Genomic DNA, 19,209 nt, shown 5'->3' with positions numbered 1-19,209 from the left:
CCAAAAATAGTTCAAATGATTGCAATGAGTCTAAGTTCTTCTTATATCTCTTTACATACATGAAGGCATAACCACTCTTCTAACAATCACTAACAAATTCTCTGATGATGGTGCTGTTCACTCACACTTTTCATGAACATTTTGTTAATTTCTATCATTTGATCATATTTAATTTATCGATCCGACGGCCAAAAATTGCGAGAGGATTATGGAAAATAAAAACCACCTTTCTCCTTATACTGACTATAAAATCTACATCGCAATTTTTAGCATACATATCGTTATTGTTCAACATTGTATAGTTTACGTTTATGGATTCATCCAAAACTATGATTTATGCCCACGTCAAAATAGGAAGAAACCCATGATAGAGAAGAAGAAGAGGTTGGAGATGAACGAGAAGAGGAACATGTAGAGTTTGAAGAAGCACTTGATGGTTTAGGGTTCCTAATCATGAATGGCACCATATCTTGAAGCAATCCTTGGGAGCTTCTCTCTTCTTCCACAAACTCTTGATGCCGGTCCGGAAATGGGCCGGGCGGCAGATCCGGAACTGGATCGGGAGTAACGCTTCGCAGACTTTCATGGGCTTCTCGGTCTTGGTCTTCGGCTTGGGGCTCCGAGGTTTTCTTCTTGGGCTTCTTCATTGTCGGGCTGGAGTTTTGGGCCTGGTTGTTAAAGTCAAAAAATGGATATGCGAAGTGTAAATGGAGCCCTTCATAGGTGATGATGAGCATGTCTGGGTCCTCACTGGACCTCTCTACTTGCTTTTTGGCACTGCATCTTGGATTTGTGCACCTGTAGTAGCTCCTGCAAACAATTCAAAAAATAAAATAAAATAAAATAAAAAAACTTGGTAAGAAATGTAAATCGAAAGATTAAAGTAAAATAAATCATTTGAACGTTTACTTTTTTTCTATTTATTACAAGCGATATTATTACTTTAAGCTACAATATGATGAGAATGAATGGTTTGAACTCGGTATACAGTGGGTTGAAAAAGAAGGTCTTATCCATTGGAACAATCCACCGGCCACTTGCAATTGAATGTTTAATGTAACTGTGTGATTGTATCAACATGTCAAACCTTTGTTTAATGGCCTAGTACTAGGGTTAGACCTGGCGTAAGTAGAATATTTAAGGATAATCTACCTTCTTAAGGTCTTGAATAGGGTAGTTGGCTTCATGCCGCAGCACTAATTAGAGAGTATTTCGTGAACTAATCAGCTTAATTAGTATTAAAGTGGTATAAGTCATGCAGATTAAGTCCAACTCTTGCACACATAAGATAATAAAGTGGTTTACGATGCTTATAGGCTTTTCGATGCAAAGTTTATTGGTTTAGGTACCTAATAAACAAATGACGCGATTCTTGTTCAACAATTATCATTTGTTTTAAGTTAATTAATAATTATATATTTGTGGTTTTGTTTTTTACTTTTCTAATAGGAACGTACGTCTTATATCTTTTTATCAAAAATAGCGTTAAACACTTTTCTTGAAGTTTGCATTATTCTTCGTAAGAGCTTATGGACTTTGAAGTCGAAGTTTGTTTTATAAACAAGCAATATTAGAAGATGGAGAATCGACGGCCTTGGATGTAGAACTGAGTGTTCATAACCGCTTGAACTACACGTTTACTATGGCTGCAATAATATCAAAACCCTAAAGCTTTTAAAAACAATTTCAGATAAATGGGAAGAAGAAGGAGCTATATATAGTAAATATTACCTAGGATTTGGGCTATTCTTAATGGATTTTTGGCCATATTTCCTCCATTTATAACCATCATCAGCCATTATTCCATTTCCACAGCTTTTGATCTTCAGAGTATACTTATGCTCAACCTTACTCAGACCCCCTTCTGGCAATGACAGCCTGCAAAATAAGAAAATGCATTTATACCAAACTACAAAAAATAAACCCAATCAATTAAATTCTACAAAAACGAGGAACATAAAATTATTGCAACATATATATACAAACCTGGCATTTGAAAGTTCTTGGGGCTGGACTGTTCCCGTTGTGACAGACAAAGCAGTCTCAATATCTTGGATTGTCGGACCAGAATAGACGTTAGGGATAAACCGGTTGATAGCCTCTTTGCTGAAAGCACTAGTCGTTTGGGACTGCACAGATTCCTCCGGTAGCACAAAGAACGGTGACTCATTGTCCAGAAGCTCCCTCACCAGCTCTTCCTCTGAGCCGTCCGACCACGTAGCAGCCATTGCTTCCTCCATTGCTAATAGAAAAAGAAGAAGAAGAAGAAGCTGAGAGGAAATGAGTTGATAAGATGAGAATTATAGAGTGTGTATTATCTGGTGAAGAAATAAAAGAAGGGAAAATTAAGGTGGAGCAGATGAAGAAGGGAAGTCGTCACGTCTACGTGTTTGCCTCTTGACTTTTAAAGTAAGAGGGTTTTGGTTTCGTATGCATTCTACTTAGACTTAGCTAAGAATTCTATTCCCGTCAAACAGTAAACATATTTGGTAAACTGAACAACCAGCTACGGGCATTTTTTTGAAAAATTAATGGGGTCATTTTCCTTGTGCATATATATGCATGCTAGGGTAATTTCAATGTCTTCCCTACCGAGATCAAATTCAAGAACAATAATTTTCACGATTGCATCAAATTCAAAAAAATAATTCCGGTTTGCAAAACACTGGCCTTCATGATCATCTCGATATTAATTTACCGGAAAAAGAGTGGGTGAGGTAAATTGTATAAGAAAATTGCCTCTCTATTTTCTATGGATGTATACATTTGTGTATTTTTTTGTTGAATTGAATAAGTAAAAAGAGAATAAAGCACCAAAAATAAACCGAGAATGTGCAAAAAGACAATCTAAATTGTAGAGAAAAGGGGGTTCAAAATCTATTTGCATATGAAGAAATACATCAATTCTAATTAATGTAACTAAATCCATATTTGAGAAATCGCTTGATAGCTAGTGTGGAAAATTATTTACTTTTTTTCAAAAAAAATGAAAGGTAGACAAAGCAAGAGTAAATTTTCTTTCAATTCATTTTCTTTTGTTGCTTTGCAGCATTCTCTGTGTTTTCATTTAGTGTGTTATTTGTCTTGTTATAATGTTTTGATGAGAAGAAATTTTGAATGATAGAGGCATCAAAGGTGGACCAAAGCTACCTGAACCATGACCCAATTTTCAACCCAAAGCAAGAGTCAACCACTAAAGAATCAATAAAAATATACGTTTTCATTATTTTCAAACAGATTACATTCTCTCCTTTATTTAAATAAACAGATTAAAAACTTGAACTTCATTAATTATCACTTCTTTTTTAAATTCTTTAAGGAAGCATATAATTGGCTAGCTGGATAGTTAATTACTTTATAAAAGGAGTAGATATGAACTGTGAGAGGCTTTTTAACAAGAACTTCCTAATTAGAGGAGATGTATTCTCATGTTATCAATTCATCACGTGTCAAGTGTTTATTAGAAAAATGGTTGGTTTTAACTTTTTTAACACGTCACACATATTCATTGAATAAGCAACATCATTAGAATTGTACGTTGATTGCAAGAGAGAATCTCTCCAATTAAAGTGATGAAACTATAAAACCCTACTTTAGTTTTTCCCTCAACTTTCTTTTCCAACTCTCCCAAGTCTCGATCACGTGAGATGAGTAGCATGCAAAAAGAAGATATAAAACAAAATTAGAGCCTCCCGTAATTAAGGTTTATATATACTCATACAAGACTAAGCATGCATGTTTATTGAATATTGCCAGAAAACCGATCCACATTAATTCCAAGAGTTCGGATTTTGCAATTTCCAAATCTCTACGTTTCCATTATTTTAGATTTTAGAGAGATTTGTTTTTTTCTGTTGATGGGCTGGCGGTGCAAACAGTCAATGCCTATGTCTAACAACATAGTGGTCCACATGCATGCATGCCTCGATCTTTCTCACAAGAAAGAAAACAAAATTAATTATCGCAACTAATTGTCCACCCAAATTCATCAATTAGGAGACCATTAGAAGCTAATAGTATTTTGTTAACTTGACAACAATTCAAACAAAGTACACGTGATCAATGATATAGCTTGAAAGAAACAAAGCTATGTACATATACAACCACGTATATATATTGTCATTCCACCACAAGTACTTTGAAAAATTATTGCATGACACTAAAATATAGTCAAGTAATATAAGTTTACGTGTTACGTGCATGATTGATGGACGATAGCCTATGCTTTATAGTGTAGTATATATTAGTTAATAATCAAACTCTATGTTACATCACTTATTTAATTATCACATAAATATGTTTTAGTGTCGCACAATAATTTATACTTTTTATCACCCAAAACGATTTAGAAAATAAACAAAGAAAAACAGAAAAAAAAATCTAGTGTGGTTCAACCATCGTCACCATAGCTAATATATTTAGAAAGTTTATCTTGCAACACGAGGGGAACCGAGTGGTTTCTTCAAAGTGACGGCAGGTTTTGGAGGTTTGTGGCTTTGACTTTTGTTAATCTTAGAAACATAAACAGAGGGTGCGTACTGTCTCCCTCTCCCCTACCCTACCCGCATAAAAACACAAAACTGGGGTTGACCGTCAGACAATCGGAAAGAGAGAGAGGCGTCGGTTAGCGGATGAGGGAAGAGGTGGAGTGGGCGCACGTTAGGAACCAAAGAAACCAAGTTATCTTTGGTTGGAAAAAACTTGGACGTGTTCGTTCGCCAAAGTCAACCCTTTTTAACGTGGGACCATGTGGGGGACACGTGTGATTCTGGTGTCGAGCTTCACGGGTGAGGGGTAGGAGCGCCTCGAGCTGTCGAGGTCTGTGGTGTCGGAGGAAGTGGAGGAGGAGGCGCTTGATCCGAGCAGTGACGCTGTAACTCATCCTTTGGGGTTAAAACAAAGAAGAGAAGGACGGGGTGGGGTCCTAAAGAAACTTGGGAATGCTTATGAGCACATGTCCTAATCGATCGTCCTTGGCAAGGGCATCTTCCTCTAGTACTGGTAGTCAAAAGACTCGAAACCTAGTCTTCTAGGTGGTTTGGCTACAAGTGGAAAACTGCCACCACTGTTTCTTTACCTACGCGGCAAATCCCATCGAAACCTTGCCAAGGACAATTGCCCAGGCAAGGAGAGATTTTCTTTCAAATTTGGTTTATAATTTCATTTACATCACCCGTGAAATCAACTATAATTATGTGTTTAAAAAGTGATCTCTTTGTCCAATAAAAAATCGACGCATGGCACGCTTAATTGCATAAGAATATCTCTTCCACGCTAAAACAGATTTATTATTACATTTTAACGAATATAATTTTCTTGCTTGTAAGTTGCAACGTAGCATTTCTCTTCCCACTAATTTGAGAAGAGTAATGTTGCTTGATACTTTTTGAGACCTAGCTACCTTAACGGCTAGAATTAGAAATACCCCACTCACAGGTCACATCCTAACAATTTTCATCTACTATGAAGAGAAGAACTATGCTAGCTTGACACATTAGACCTAACGGCTACAAACCGAACACTCTCATCTTCCATTTGCACTATTTTGACAGTTAAACAACCAACATTTACATGGTGCATGTTGTCATTAACTTATATTATAAAATGTGTATTTATTCCTAAAACATTATACATATCCATGATATATGACCGATGTGAGCATTCCAGTAATACCACCACGTAGTTCGGATTCTATGTGCTATAATATAGGCATACAACACGTATAATATTTCATGGATTTAGAATACACGATGGAACGTGAACACTAAATGACGATGCAACAATTACATTGAAAAATTCTTTGTGCATTTGATTATGGTTTGTATTATTTTTCCACTTGTCTGCAAGAAGGTGTGAACAATGTCCCACATCGAAAATTAATAAACCTTACAAAAGCTTATACGAAGTTGAGCCATTCCTTCATTACCAATTGATTTTAGGGTGAAACTTCAACTTCCTTCATAGCGTTGGAGCAATTAGCTCAAGAGGGGGATTTGAGGCATCATAAATTTTAGACAACTTTGCAACACAGTGTGTGATATGAACGTCAATTTCCTTGTGTCAAGATTTCAAATGTGTCAAGATTTCAAAGGCGATCTAATGACCATTGCTATTGGTCCAACACCGATATTATCTCTAACTTGATCACATGTAATACCAACATGAGTATAATTTTACCATAAAAATACCTCAGTATAACAGTAATGAAACCATTCAATATAAGTTGAACATTCTTCAACTCTCCCATCATGTTGGACCCACTTTGAGAGGATTTGGTTGGTCATGAGCCTCAATTGGGTTTACAGCATTACACGTATTGGGCCTTCTCATTGCATTGTGCACTCCTAGATGCAGGCCTCCAAAGTAAAACCCATTTTATGTCTGCCTATTTTAATGAAAAGTGGGCCCAGAGACAAAAATAATAATAACTCCACGTTTTAAGGACATGGCCCATTAGCCTGATAGGCCCCGGCCTACCCTTTTAAAATTCCACTTGGACCACAAAATATTTAATTTAAATTTTAGCCCACCGAATCACATTCAAACGGATTCAATTTCCCGCGCAAACCACCGACCCAAAGTTGGCGCAGACATTAAATATAGAAAAATATACAGAATCCGCTGGATTTGTGCCACGTGGAAATGCACGTAGGTACAAACTCCCAGTAACAGTCTGACACGTCCTCCCCCCCGCGCGCATGCTTAGCTGTCATTCCCATTTTCCTTTTTTTTTTTCTTTTTTTTTTTGGCAAATTTGAAAGTTTTATATAAACCGCGCGCTCCGTCTTCTACTATATATTTGAAGAGTGACCGATGGAGTGCGGAGGAGCTGGATTGAAAATGGAGGAAGATTGTACGACGCCGAAGCGGAGAGAGTGCCGAATACCGGAGGCGAAAATGTGTCCACCGCCTCCGAAGAAGAAGGGGGCTGGGGAAAAGAAGCGGGAGCCGCCGAAGAATGGGTACTTCCAGCCGCCGGACCTTGATGCTCTGTTTGCTCTGCCTCCGAGAACTCAGTCGTTGTCCGTAGCAAGCTCAATTTGTTAATACAAGATGATATTATTTGTTGGTTTTCCACGGTATATAGTTTTTTGTTTTTGGAATAATTTCCCTTCTTTTTTCTTGGATTTCTGCATATGTTGTGATGATATCGGAGCAAGGGTTGAGGGAGAAATGTAGAATGCCCAAAAGATGAAAACAATAAAATAAAATGTTGCAGTCTTTTCAATTACACGAAAATAAATAATTTACGTATTTTGATAAGACTCATAAGAGAATTTGTTCTATAATCGGGATATAACTTATGTGAGTATAAATATTATGAGCGTTGTAAAAACAAAGAGAGATATAGTCAGAGTAACAAGCAGATTTAGGTTTTTAGTATAATATAATTTTTTCTTGGGATAACCTTGTGAGAATAGAACAAACTTTTTGTTTGATAGAGAACATCGGAACGAAGAAATGAAGCTTATTGAATAATGTGATTGTGTCGATTATATGCATTACCACATTTGCCTATGCACCAATATTGTATACCCTTTTTGTTTTTTCTTTACTACAAATCGAAGTAATTGAGGAAAAGATACATAGAATGCAATGATTTCCAAATACATGATGAAAAATATTTTCTTTGCAAGTGAAGAAGAAGCGAAATCCAGCTCATGTTTGATTTGAAAAGCTTGATATGGATGGGTCATAAATATTAGAAAATTAGAAATTAAAGAAATTTATATTGGTTGTTAGACCACATATAAATATAAGAGCTGGTTTGGTATTGTTGTGCTTTGAAAAAAAATTGTTTTTGATGTGCTGTAAGAATAAGCAACTGTGAAATAAAGCAGCAGAGTGTTTGGTAAACTTTTTTGTAAAAGTGCTTTTGAAAAAAAAAAAACAGTATTATAGTGTTTGGTAAACTTTTATGTAAAATAGATGTGAAAAAAGCTGGTTTTTCAAAGCTGGGTTTTGCAGCTTCTTGTTTTTGGCTTTTTTTCACCCAAAACTGTGAAAAAAAGCTGAAGCTGAATGTTTACCAAACACAAAAATAGCTCCCAGTTTTTTTTTATACCAGCTTTTTTCAAAATCACCTCAGTACCAAACTAGACTTAAGTTGTATAACTAGATTATCTAATACTTTTACATATGTTGTGATGATTTCGGAGCAAGGGTGGAGGGAGAAATGTAGAATGCCCAAAAGATGAAAACAATAAAATAAAATTTTGCCGTCTTTTCAATTACACAAAAATAAATAATTTACATATTTTGATAAGAGAATTTGTTCTACAATCGGAATATAACTTATGTGGGTACAAACATTATGAGCGTTGTAAAAACAAAGAGAGAGATATAGTCAGAGTAACAAGCAGACATAGATTTTTAGTATAATATAATTGTTTCTGGGGATAACCTTGTGAGAATAGAACAAACTTTTTGTTTGATAGAGAAAATCGGAACAATAAATGAAGCTTATTGAATAATGTGATTGTGTCGATTATATGCATTACCACATTTGCCTATGCACCAATATTGTATACCCTTTTTGTTTTTTCTTTACTACAAATCGAAGTAATTGAGGAAAAGATACATAGAATGCAATGATTTCCAAATACATGATGAAAAATATTTTCTTTGCAAGTGATGAAGCAAAATCCAGCTCATGTTTGATTTGAAACGCTTGATATGGATGAGTCATAAATATTAGAAAATTAGAAATTAAAGAAATTTATATTGGTTGTTAGACCACATATAAGTATAAGTTGTATAACTAGATTATCAATCTCGTGGATGACGAATTTGATACCAAATTAGGTTGTTCATTGTATGATTTAGCTGAACTTTTCCTTCCCTTAGTGTAAAATATAGGGGTTTTAACAAAAAGCTCATAGTACTGTTCACTTTAACGAAAAATTACATTTTTACACTAAAAAGTCAATTCTGGTACTATTCACTTTACCCTTTATTTTGTCTTTATCGTTAAAACTCAAAATTTTCAAGTCTTTTTCATTAGTTTTTTTTTTAAAATATATTGTTGTACTCAAAAAAGAAAATTACTTATACCTATTAGATAATATTGGTGATTTTCACACGTGGCACAGATCGGATGGGCCATCACTCTCATCCAACGATTAGGACATAGCATTAGGGATAGGTGGGTAGACAACCCAGAGCACGTCCACCGGATGTTTATGAGAGGGTGAGAGAATGTAGTGGATGTAGATGATTTAAAATGGTGATAAATTTATTCCTTAGATTCCAAGACAGAACAGTTGTGGACAGGCCCACGGGAGGCCCAAGTAAAGATTGCAAATAAAGAGACCTTACCTAGCCCCACTAATAAGCTACAATTATCATTATGCTCCCTCGACCAAAAACAATCATTATATTCAAACCATTGACTACTTTTAGGGCTTCAGGGCAAGTCTTAGGATGTTGACCATTGGCTTGTTGAGGGGGAGGATAATACATGCGTTGGGAATGAATTTCACAGAGACATGATAAGTAAGAATGTTGCATGAGTTTATAAGTAAATTGGGTTACTTTTTATATTGTTAATCAATTTTATTGTGGAATTTTAACTTTCTTCATGGGTATTAGAGGTTAACCCATAGGTGAAGCCCAACGACCATATGTGCTATACGTTGTCACCTTGTTCGTGATGTCCATATGTTAGGCTTGAAAATTCGTCACACATGAAGATGCGAGCTGAGAATGAATCTCACATTGATGAGAGGAAAGACTTTGCATGAGCTTATAAGTAAATTGGGATACTTATATTGCTAATTAGTTTTATGATGAAACTTCAACTTTCTTCAATAGATTCCTTTAAATTCTCTTGTCTGAATGTTAATATGGATAGAGTCATTTATCTAACGTGACATTATTTCATTATGCAAATGTTATAATTGAAATCATTCATTCTCTTTATCATCGTCTAAAGACTGATTCTAGAAAAGTTCATTCAATTTGGATACCATTTAACCAGCTATCCATATGTATCAAACAAACCAATTTGAAAAACAAATAACTCATGCCGGTCGCCCTTTACAGATTTTGTATAACTGCATTATTGGTCATCCGACCATATAACGTGTTATATTAAGTTTCACAAGCATCCAATTTCATTGCAACAACTTAAATTACATTGACAGCATGTTAATTGTATTAGTTGAAAACAACCACCTTAGAAAAAAGAGCAGCATTGTGTTGTGTAGTTTGGATTCAAAGACCAAATAGGCAAAGAAAGATGCTCGCTTCCTAAATAATGTGACATCTAAAACACAATGAATTGAATGTTTAACTTCATGATCAAAGAAAACTTGACAATTTCTTGACCACAACATGAACTTTGGTTTCTGCTTAACGTCCCTCCAATAAGCAAACAGCAAAAGGTAATTATGATAATTAATCGGAGATTAGTGCTGATGGAACTGGTAAAAATCTTACTTAATCCACACTCTAAAGTTCAGCTCGACCAACAGCAAAGCGGAGCAAACAAGTAGAAACCATCTCAACAGTGAAGTTGAATGAACAATTACATTTTCGTTCCATCTCTATCCAAACTCTCCTATATTATGGTACCTCGACTCTCTCTCTCTTCACAATATTACACCCTCATTGTATCAATCTAGAGAGAGAGAGAAAGAGAAATGGGATCTTCTCACCTTCATTGTTCTACTTCAATGGCACCTTTGCTGTTCTGTTTTTGTGTCGTGGCGTCGTTGATGCCGGAGTTTGCCACTGGCATAACAAGGCACTACACTTTTAATGTACATTTTTTCATCACAACTTGAGGGCCTCAATATTTTTATTTAAACTACGTCATGTTTTACTTTTTTTTTCCCTAAATTTAATTTAACTAGTTTGTAACTTTTTTCTTATATTGATATGTATACAGGTTAAGTACCATAATGTGACCAGATTGTGCAACACAAGGAGCATTGTAAGTGTGAATGGCCAATTCCCAGGGCCTAGATTGGTGGCAAGGGAAGGTGACCAAGTCCTCATCAAAGTGGTCAATCATGTCTCAAACAATGTCACCATTCACTGGTACGAAATCTATCTTATTTAATTGTTTATTAACAAGGCGATGTATTAAACTGCAAACATTAGTGGAATGGTTAAATGCTCTATTTACTTGAGCTACAAGTTTCTTGTATGAAATATATTTGTTTTTTTTAATAAGGCGATATATTAAACTACTCTAACCTATGAGGGAGATACAAATTCAGTTATAAAAAAAACGAACGTTATTCTAACCAACTAACTTATCTCGCATCTGCATCCAAAATCTATTTATTTGAATTAGCAAATGTGGAGAGTGAAAGGATGAAGCAAAGCTACTAATTCATGTTTGCTTTTGTTTTGTATGTGAGAGCAGGCATGGGGTGAGACAACTTAGAAGCGGATGGGCAGATGGTCCAGCTTACATTACCCAATGCCCTATACAAACAGGCCAGTCATACACATACAACTTTACCATCCAAGGGCAGAGAGGGACTCTCCTATGGCATGCTCACATCTCATGGCTGAGATCCACCCTCTATGGACCTATCATCATTCTCCCAAAGCTCAATGAGTCTTACCCTTTTGTGAAACCCTACAAGGAGGTCCCCATTCTTCTTGGTAATTAAGTATAGCAAGCTGGCTAGAATTTGTGATAATTGTAAAAATTTGGACATTAATGTTTCTGGAAATTGTTTTGATTAGCATGGATTTGGATTTGTTGCAGGAGAGTGGTTTAATGTAGATCCTGAGGCTGTGATTAATCAGGCTCTTCAGACCGGTGCAGGGCCTAACGTTTCAGATGCGTACACCATTAACGGTCTTCCGGGCCCCTTTTACAATTGTTCCTCGAAAGGTATTGTGTTTTTGATGTACTATTATATTGTCAGACTATGAATTAGAAAGCAAGCATGTCAAACTGTTTGACAACATAACATATTATATTATAATGCATTTTTATGTGGGTGGGTGTTTTTTGCAGATGTATTCAAGCTGAAGGTGAAACCAGGGAAGACATACCTCCTCCGATTGATCAACGCTGCACTCAACGACGAGTTGTTTTTCAGCATAGCCAACCACACTCTCACGGTGGTTGAAGCCGATGCTGTCTACACCAAACCTTTTGAAACCGACACGCTTCTCATCACCCCAGGCCAAACCACGAACGTCCTCCTCAAAACCAAGCCCAATTCTCCCAATGCCACCTTCCTCATCCTCGCAAGGCCTTACTTCACCGGCGCTGGAACCCTAGACAACACCACAACGGCAGGAATCCTCGAATACGAGCACCCGATAACCACTCATCACACTTCCATCAAAACCCTTCCTCTCTTCAAACCAAGTCTTCCACCCATCAACGCCACCAAGTTTGTCAATGTCACCCAATTCGTTCTAAACTTAGCCAATAAATTCCGTAGCTTGGCCTCCAAGAAATTCCCAGCCAACGTTCCCCAAACCGTGGACCGAAAATTTTTCTTCACCGTAGGACTTGGAACATCCCCATGTCCCCAAAACTCAACTTGCCAAGGACCCAATGGCCTAAAATTTGCAGCTTCTATTAACAATTTCTCTTTTGCCCTTCCATCAACAGCAATGCTTCAAGCACATTTTTCTGGACAGTCCAATGGAGTTTACACCACAGATTTTCCGGCCAATCCGCTTGTTAAATTTAACTATACCGGAACGCCGCCAAACGTAACAACTGTGGCAAATGCCACCAAGGCATTGGTGCTGCCATTCAACACAAGTGTGGAGCTGGTGCTGCAGGACACTAGCATTCTTGGTGCCGAGAGCCACCCTCTCCATCTACATGGGTTTAATTTCTATATAGTCGGACAAGGAATTGGGAACTATGATCCTAACAAGGACCCTGCTAAGTTTAATCTGGTGGACCCCGTCGAGAGGAACACGGCTGGTGTTCCGGCTGGTGGCTGGATTGCGGTTCGTTTCATGGCAGACAATCCAGGTACGCTCAATTCACAATTCACAGTCTAGTAATATAACATGTCGAACTACCTTAACAAGTAAATTATAACTTTTAATGGTATGTGTTCAGGGGTGTGGTTTATGCACTGTCACTTGGATATCCATACAAGTTGGGGGCTGAAGATGGCGTGGATCGTCCAGGATGGACCGCAAGCGAATCAAAAGCTGCCACCTCCGCCGTCCGATCTACCAAAGTGTTGATTTTGCCTCGCCATCTGCTCGGATTTCCCTTTTTATTGAGTGATCATGTGTTGATTTTCCTCCCTTTTGGCATTAACTTAATAGCCATAATAATTTGAGTCTTGAAAAGAATAATTACGGATTTCTCTTTCTCCGAAGAGATGATTTTTTAATAATGTAATGTTTTTGGAGTGAAAGTATTCCTTTATACTGTTGAAGAATGAAAAGTTTCACATCGGAAGCGAAATTAAACACGATTTATACAGAATGATTCGACTAAGTGTATAAATCCCGCTCACTGGATTGCACGTGTGGTTGAGTCGAAGGCCTGTCATCTGATCATCTTTGTAAATATCTTATCGTTTATTGAAAAAAGAGCTGGACCTCCCTGGTGTGCCAGAACCGAAACTCTTTCACGATTAAACCTCGTCAACATAAAAAAAAAAAAAAAAAAAAAAAAAAAAAGACTACACAGATTTATTGCTGTGAAGCAGTGAATTCTACAGCATTAGGGAGGAAAAATACTGCTCGAATTCTTGATCGATGGTTGGCTTCCTGCTGCCGCCTGATTGAGCCTCTGCAAACACGACGATGAAAATTCTATGCCACTCAGTAAATGGTAAAAACAAAGATTAATTCCACATGTAAACGCAGATAGAAATTTCTAAAGCAGAAACTTTCAATAAAACACCTGAATTATCTTGGTTCACATTCCATCTTCCCGACGAAAGTACATATGTGTTCGGGTTCAAACCGTTCGGGTAGATGAGATCTTCGTAACCCGTGTCCGTACATTGCTCAATGCAGTCGTCTCCATATTCTGCGAAAATGTAATCCACCTGGTCTCCAAATTCCTGGATGGGCTCTTCAAGATTCTGAGATTCTTGAATTTCACCATGAGGATGCATAGGTTGTTGGTCTCCGTTCGCATATTTTAGTTCATCTGCACTATGGCTGATGCCGTTCGCTGATGAAGTGGAAGGCCTATCATATTGGCATGTCTGTGCATGCACGGGTCCGAGTTTTGAATCACCATAAACCGACGTTGCAGAATCAGAATCTCCAACGAAACTGTTGCTACCTCTTCCCGATTCAGGTTCAGACCCATCATCCAGGGATGCCCCGTCTATCTTTCTCTTCAGTGTCTGTTTTATCATGTTCTTTACTTCAAGGTTTTCATCAAACATGGAGATGGATTGACCAGATGGAAATACCCATTCCAAGCACCTGCTCTTAGTTATTGGCAAGCCCAATTGCTCCTCGTGAAATTTTCTTTTCTTCATCGGACATAGAACATTCATGACAGGGAAGCTGTTTATGACAGTAATAGCAGAACAAGGATGAGAAAAGCTGCAATTACCAATAAAACTTTGCCAAACAAGAACAACCAACTATTTCAGGTTTCCTAGGTTTATAACAAAAAGAGGGGTAAGGTCGACACGGGCCTTGTTTGGGAATGCTTCTGGAAAAAGCGCTTTCTAACAACCAAAGCGTTACCCCCTGGCCCCCTACATTTGACTGAAAAACTTAACAGTGCTTCAGGATTATAGAAGCACTTAATGGAGAAACACCGGCAAGGGTTTTTTACATGATCTACTAAAAGCACTTCTAGCAAAAGCACTTATGAGCATATGTGCTTCCAAAGAAGAAGTACCAAACAGGTCTTCCATTGAGTCTCATCTAAAACAAAGTGGAACTTAGTCAAATCACCAAAAAATTAAGCATGTGAAACTGATCAACATCAAGAACAAATATACATATCGGACAGAAACGCAATTAATATATCACAACAACGAAATAAAGAAAAGGAAAACCCGAATGTATTTAAATCCACAGAACTGAAAGGTATAAAAGTACTCAACTGCAGCAAACAAAAACAGCGAAAACATAAATAAACTAAATTCAGAATCAATCAGACTTTTACGGTCATTCAAACACCACTTAGCCCAACTTCCCCAGTGGAAATTAAGAATTGACCACTCTAAAAGGCGTCGCGAAGTTGGCTAGAACAATTTGCTCTCCTGGTCACCAAGTTCGAGTCTTTCTTCTTGTAGTTTGGATTAGATTAATTAGAATATCGCTTGAATAAAAAATAAAAAAAATCAATCTTGAACATGAATCATTGAGCAACTGAGGCCAGCGAAGCAACAGCTGGGGATCCAGTTCATCTCTACCTCGTAATTGCTTCCTATAAATCCAAATAATTATCCCAAAAATGATAAGTAATTAATAACACTTTCTAAACTTGGCTACATGCAGATGAACTCAGCAGTAACAATTAAGCAGCTCATCAAATTTAGCTACTTGATTAAGCCAGACAATTAACAAACAAATATTGATCTGAAAAATGATTAAAAAAGCATTAAGTCAAGCAAAAAAAAAAAACCCAGATATTAAAACCTGTGGATCTCAGAAGGGTTCTCTTTGAATCCTTCCATCTCCATGTCGATCCAGAGAAACGAACTCGACGAGTTACCCAACTCAGCTCAACTCAGTGAGACAAGAAAAATGACAGACACCGCTTCGAGGATTTCTACCTCAATGGATACGGGAGAGATATGGATAAGGTTTTTTAATCCAAATGATCCCGACATTGACATAACCCCTTCATTAGGTTCATAAGATTTGAAATTAATATAAGTAATTTTTGAGTTTGTCCAAGATTAATTATTTTGATTATTTTATAAAAAGATTTTATTAAATAAGGTTAAAATGATAAAAATATTCTTAATTTTTGTCAAATTATTTGGTCAATTGTTTATTAAATTGAAGATTTTTTGTAATTTTGATTTTTATTTAACATAATTTTTCATGTAATGATTAAAATTATTGATAAAATCTGGAATCACTTTTACTGATTTTAAATGTCAGTAATCAAAACGAGGAGTTACAATTTTTTATTATAAAGCATATTCCTCTCTCTCTCTCGTTTTTTTTGCCGCATAAACTTTAAACGGTTAGAAGGTAGCGCGTGTAATCCAGGCAGGGAGATTTACTCTTGCGCGTGTTCCGTTTTGCATGGGATTCGCGTGGTGGATGCTGAGCCGGATAGAGCCAATGCGAGACCACGTGGTTTGGCGCGACCATCCTTGCTTCAGTTAGCCTCATTATTTATGCACTATTTACACAAACACACCAATTTTTTAATCAAATCGTACCACCACTTGCAGCAATGCTGATAACAACCTTCTTATTTGTCACGACTTCACTAGCACTAAAAATTAAAATGTTAATTATATTAAAGCAGAAGGTGCGGCAGCGGAACGGCAAAAATAATCATGATTATATTTATAGTAATTATATTTATCGATTTTTTTCTTCCTAACCGTTAATAATATGACCTACTAACACTTACTTTTCAAAAAAATATATCTATATTAAAATCTCATCATTTTCTTATTTCTTTATCTAAATTACGTATTAATTAAACTTTCTTTATTAATTAAAAAAGGATGAAAATATATTTTTATATTCAATCACAACAAAAATGTTAAGGACAATAACGTAATTTCATAAAACAAAATTTTATTGTTTTTTGCCTACATATGATTTTATCATCTCTAAATCAATAAATAAATAAATAACAAAATAAAAATCCTCTCTGCCTCCCTACTCCCATGTTCTCTCTCACAATCTCACTCTCTTCCTTCCTCTTTTAATTTAAAAAACAAAAGTACAAAATTTCACACACTTTATGTGTGGGCATGTAGTAGTTAGTATAATTAAAATTGTAATTTGTCATTAAAAAAGTAATTAAATTTTAGTATTGTGCCTTAATGGAATACATGTGACATGAATAGAAATAAAAAAAGGTAAGTCAATAAATGAGAAGATTGCTAGCATTTTCTAAAGACCTTTGCATATACCTAACACAAAACCGGGCATGATGTCAATGTTAATTACACTAATTGCTACATATAGTGTAACGACTCATCCCCAAATATTATGAATTTTATAATTTCAAAATGTCAAATTATGAAAATGCCCTTCGAGGCAAATGCATTGACTTTTGTTGTTCACCTTGTTGTGTCACGTAATATTCGTTTTATTGGCGTATTCTTGTAGTACTTAGCGTTACGGAAGTGTGGGCGCAAGCGGAATGTAATTTGGAGTTACAACGAAAGAGTTATTAATGAATGAAGTTAAGGGCAAAATGGTCATTTGACCATAAATTTGGAAGGCTCCAGATTTTGTTGGAGCATCAATTTGGTGCCACATGTGTGGCTGTGATGGAAAGAAGAGGAAAGAAAGGAGGGGGGTTGCTGCCCAATCGGGAAGGAGGTGTTGGATGTTGACCAATCAGAATATAGAGCAAGGATGGGAAATGAGAGATGAGAGATGAGAGAAGAAGGGGAACCCGGTCCCTTCCCTTTGACCCGATTCGTACGCACACCCCGACGCCTTTCACGACGTTTCTCTGGCGAAATTCGTCGAACCACCACTCAAAACTAACTCCGCGACCTTCCTTCTTCACGTTTCACCCCAAAATCAAAAGAATTGGGCCCTAATTCATGAAGGCGGCGACTCGCCGTTTCTACAATCATCACTGTCGACCATCACCATGGTTTGACTTCCCTGGAGGCTAAGAACAAATGCCAAACAAGTTTGGGGGCGGTGGAGCATCTGAGGAGACGAATCGATAACTACCCATTTCTAGGGTTCCGACGGTTAGTGGTGGTTTTCAGGCCACTTCCCAGCTGAATTAGACTTCGACCCAGGTATGAAAGTTGTTCCTCTCATTGAGATCTTCATTCCTATAAAATTTGCGAATTTTTGGAGTTGTTGAATTTTCCAATGAGTCAGGGCTGTCGGCTGCCATGTGTGGCAGCATGTGGCCTTTTGGGCGGCCGCCTCATGGCGGCTCGTGCTGTGGTGCATAGGGGAAACCCCAAGGTCCCTCCTTAGATTTTTCGACGTGAAAAATCTGAATTCGCTGTCTGTTGTCCTAAATTCTATCATTTAGGTTTTACTAAATGGTTCCTAATTGTGGTTAGGTGCATCAATAGAAAGTGACTCCATCCTCGCTAGCTTCAGCGGTTCCCCGGGTAACAAAATATCTATAAGTGGACCCTTTCTAAACTTGCATGTTTTTATAAAATATTAGGCTTGCTTGCATTGCATATTACATGAATGGAGCATGATTTATAATATGTTTTATAGATTTTCATACTTATGATTTAATTAAATTGCTTTTATGGGATATTTATGATTTATCGAATTTATGTTTTATAAAAGGATATGAATTATTGGGTTCTCGTATATGAAATTCTATGGCTTTTGAATATGATTTTATTTTATGGATTTATGAATGTACGATATCATGGATTTATGAAATGAGGCTTTAAGCTTGTGAGCTCCAGATTTGATATGAGTTTTTGAGGTATGTTTTCAGTACTTATCTAGCGGGTTATCATACAACACATCCACACAACACGGGTATGTAGATGTCTATGGCCATATGACACAATTGGGGATATCTATGTATATATTTATTCTTCGGTGTAACTCGGAGTCATACAACTTCACCTTCGGGTGATGGGGTCTACCATGTTTCTTCACTCGCGTAACTAGTGTCACACAGCTTCACCTTCAGGTGATGGACATGTACTGCCTTCGAGTGAATAAGGAGTGAGATATTTATGACATACCCCCAACTTCACTTGGAAAACCAGTGTCGGACAGCTTCACTAGCCATGGCTAGTGTCGGTGTGTGATGTATATATTTTCTTCTCCAACATAACTTGGAGTCGTACAGCTTCACCTTCGAGTGATGGGGCCTACCATGTTTCTTCATTGGTGTAACCCAGTGTCATACAACTTCACCTTTGGGTGATGGATAGGTACTGCCTTCGGGTGATTATGATACCCCTAGAGAGTACAATATGGATGAGATTTACAGATTTGCCTTCACTACCATCTCCGAGCATTGTTTTATGCATACATGTTTTACAAATGATTTCATGGCATGCTAGAGTTTTCAGAAAATTTACCATACATAGTACTATATGGATTTTCAAAACAAGGGGTTAGTATGTTAAAAAAGAA

General features: G+C 36.9%; 3 protein-coding genes and 1 pseudogene across 3 annotated transcripts; 2 read left to right on the top strand and 2 right to left on the bottom strand.

Moving 5' to 3' along the window:
- Nucleotides 1-206: 206 nt before the first annotated feature.
- LOC137744721 (putative WRKY transcription factor 49) lies at nucleotides 207-2,763 on the bottom strand. Its single transcript, XM_068484507.2, has 3 exons — nucleotides 1,987-2,763; nucleotides 1,732-1,878; nucleotides 207-810 (listed from the first exon to the last, which is right to left on the bottom strand). The coding sequence occupies exons 1-3, from the start codon at nucleotides 2,238-2,240 to the stop codon at nucleotides 318-320; spliced, it is 894 nt and encodes a 297-aa protein (XP_068340608.1). The 5' UTR covers nucleotides 2,241-2,763; the 3' UTR covers nucleotides 207-317.
- Nucleotides 2,764-6,816: 4,053 nt separating this feature from the next.
- LOC148692273 (cyclin-dependent protein kinase inhibitor SMR4 pseudogene) lies at nucleotides 6,817-7,263 on the top strand (annotated as a pseudogene).
- A 3,331-nt stretch (nucleotides 7,264-10,594) lies between these two features.
- On the top strand, nucleotides 10,595-13,432 carry LOC137744807 (laccase-17-like). Its single transcript, XM_068484606.2, has 6 exons — nucleotides 10,595-10,763; nucleotides 10,892-11,043; nucleotides 11,375-11,619; nucleotides 11,726-11,854; nucleotides 11,981-12,964; nucleotides 13,055-13,432. Exons 1-6 carry the CDS (start codon nucleotides 10,644-10,646, stop codon nucleotides 13,183-13,185), a joined length of 1,761 nt encoding a protein of 586 aa, XP_068340707.2. The 5' UTR covers nucleotides 10,595-10,643; the 3' UTR covers nucleotides 13,186-13,432.
- LOC137744808 (uncharacterized) lies at nucleotides 13,348-15,734 on the bottom strand. The gene is made up of 3 exons (XM_068484608.2): nucleotides 15,565-15,734; nucleotides 13,856-14,475; nucleotides 13,348-13,741 (listed from the first exon to the last, which is right to left on the bottom strand). The coding sequence occupies exons 1-3, from the start codon at nucleotides 15,606-15,608 to the stop codon at nucleotides 13,665-13,667; spliced, it is 741 nt and encodes a 246-aa protein (XP_068340709.2). The 5' UTR covers nucleotides 15,609-15,734; the 3' UTR covers nucleotides 13,348-13,664.
- Between the last annotated feature and the right edge of the window lie 3,475 nt (nucleotides 15,735-19,209).

This window comes from Pyrus communis, chromosome 12 (assembly GCF_041283825.1).
Source record: "Pyrus communis isolate YQ-2024b chromosome 12, ASM4128382v1, whole genome shotgun sequence".
NCBI lineage: Eukaryota > Viridiplantae > Streptophyta > Magnoliopsida > Rosales > Rosaceae > Pyrus > Pyrus communis.
This window is presented reverse-complemented; position numbering and strand designations above follow the sequence as displayed.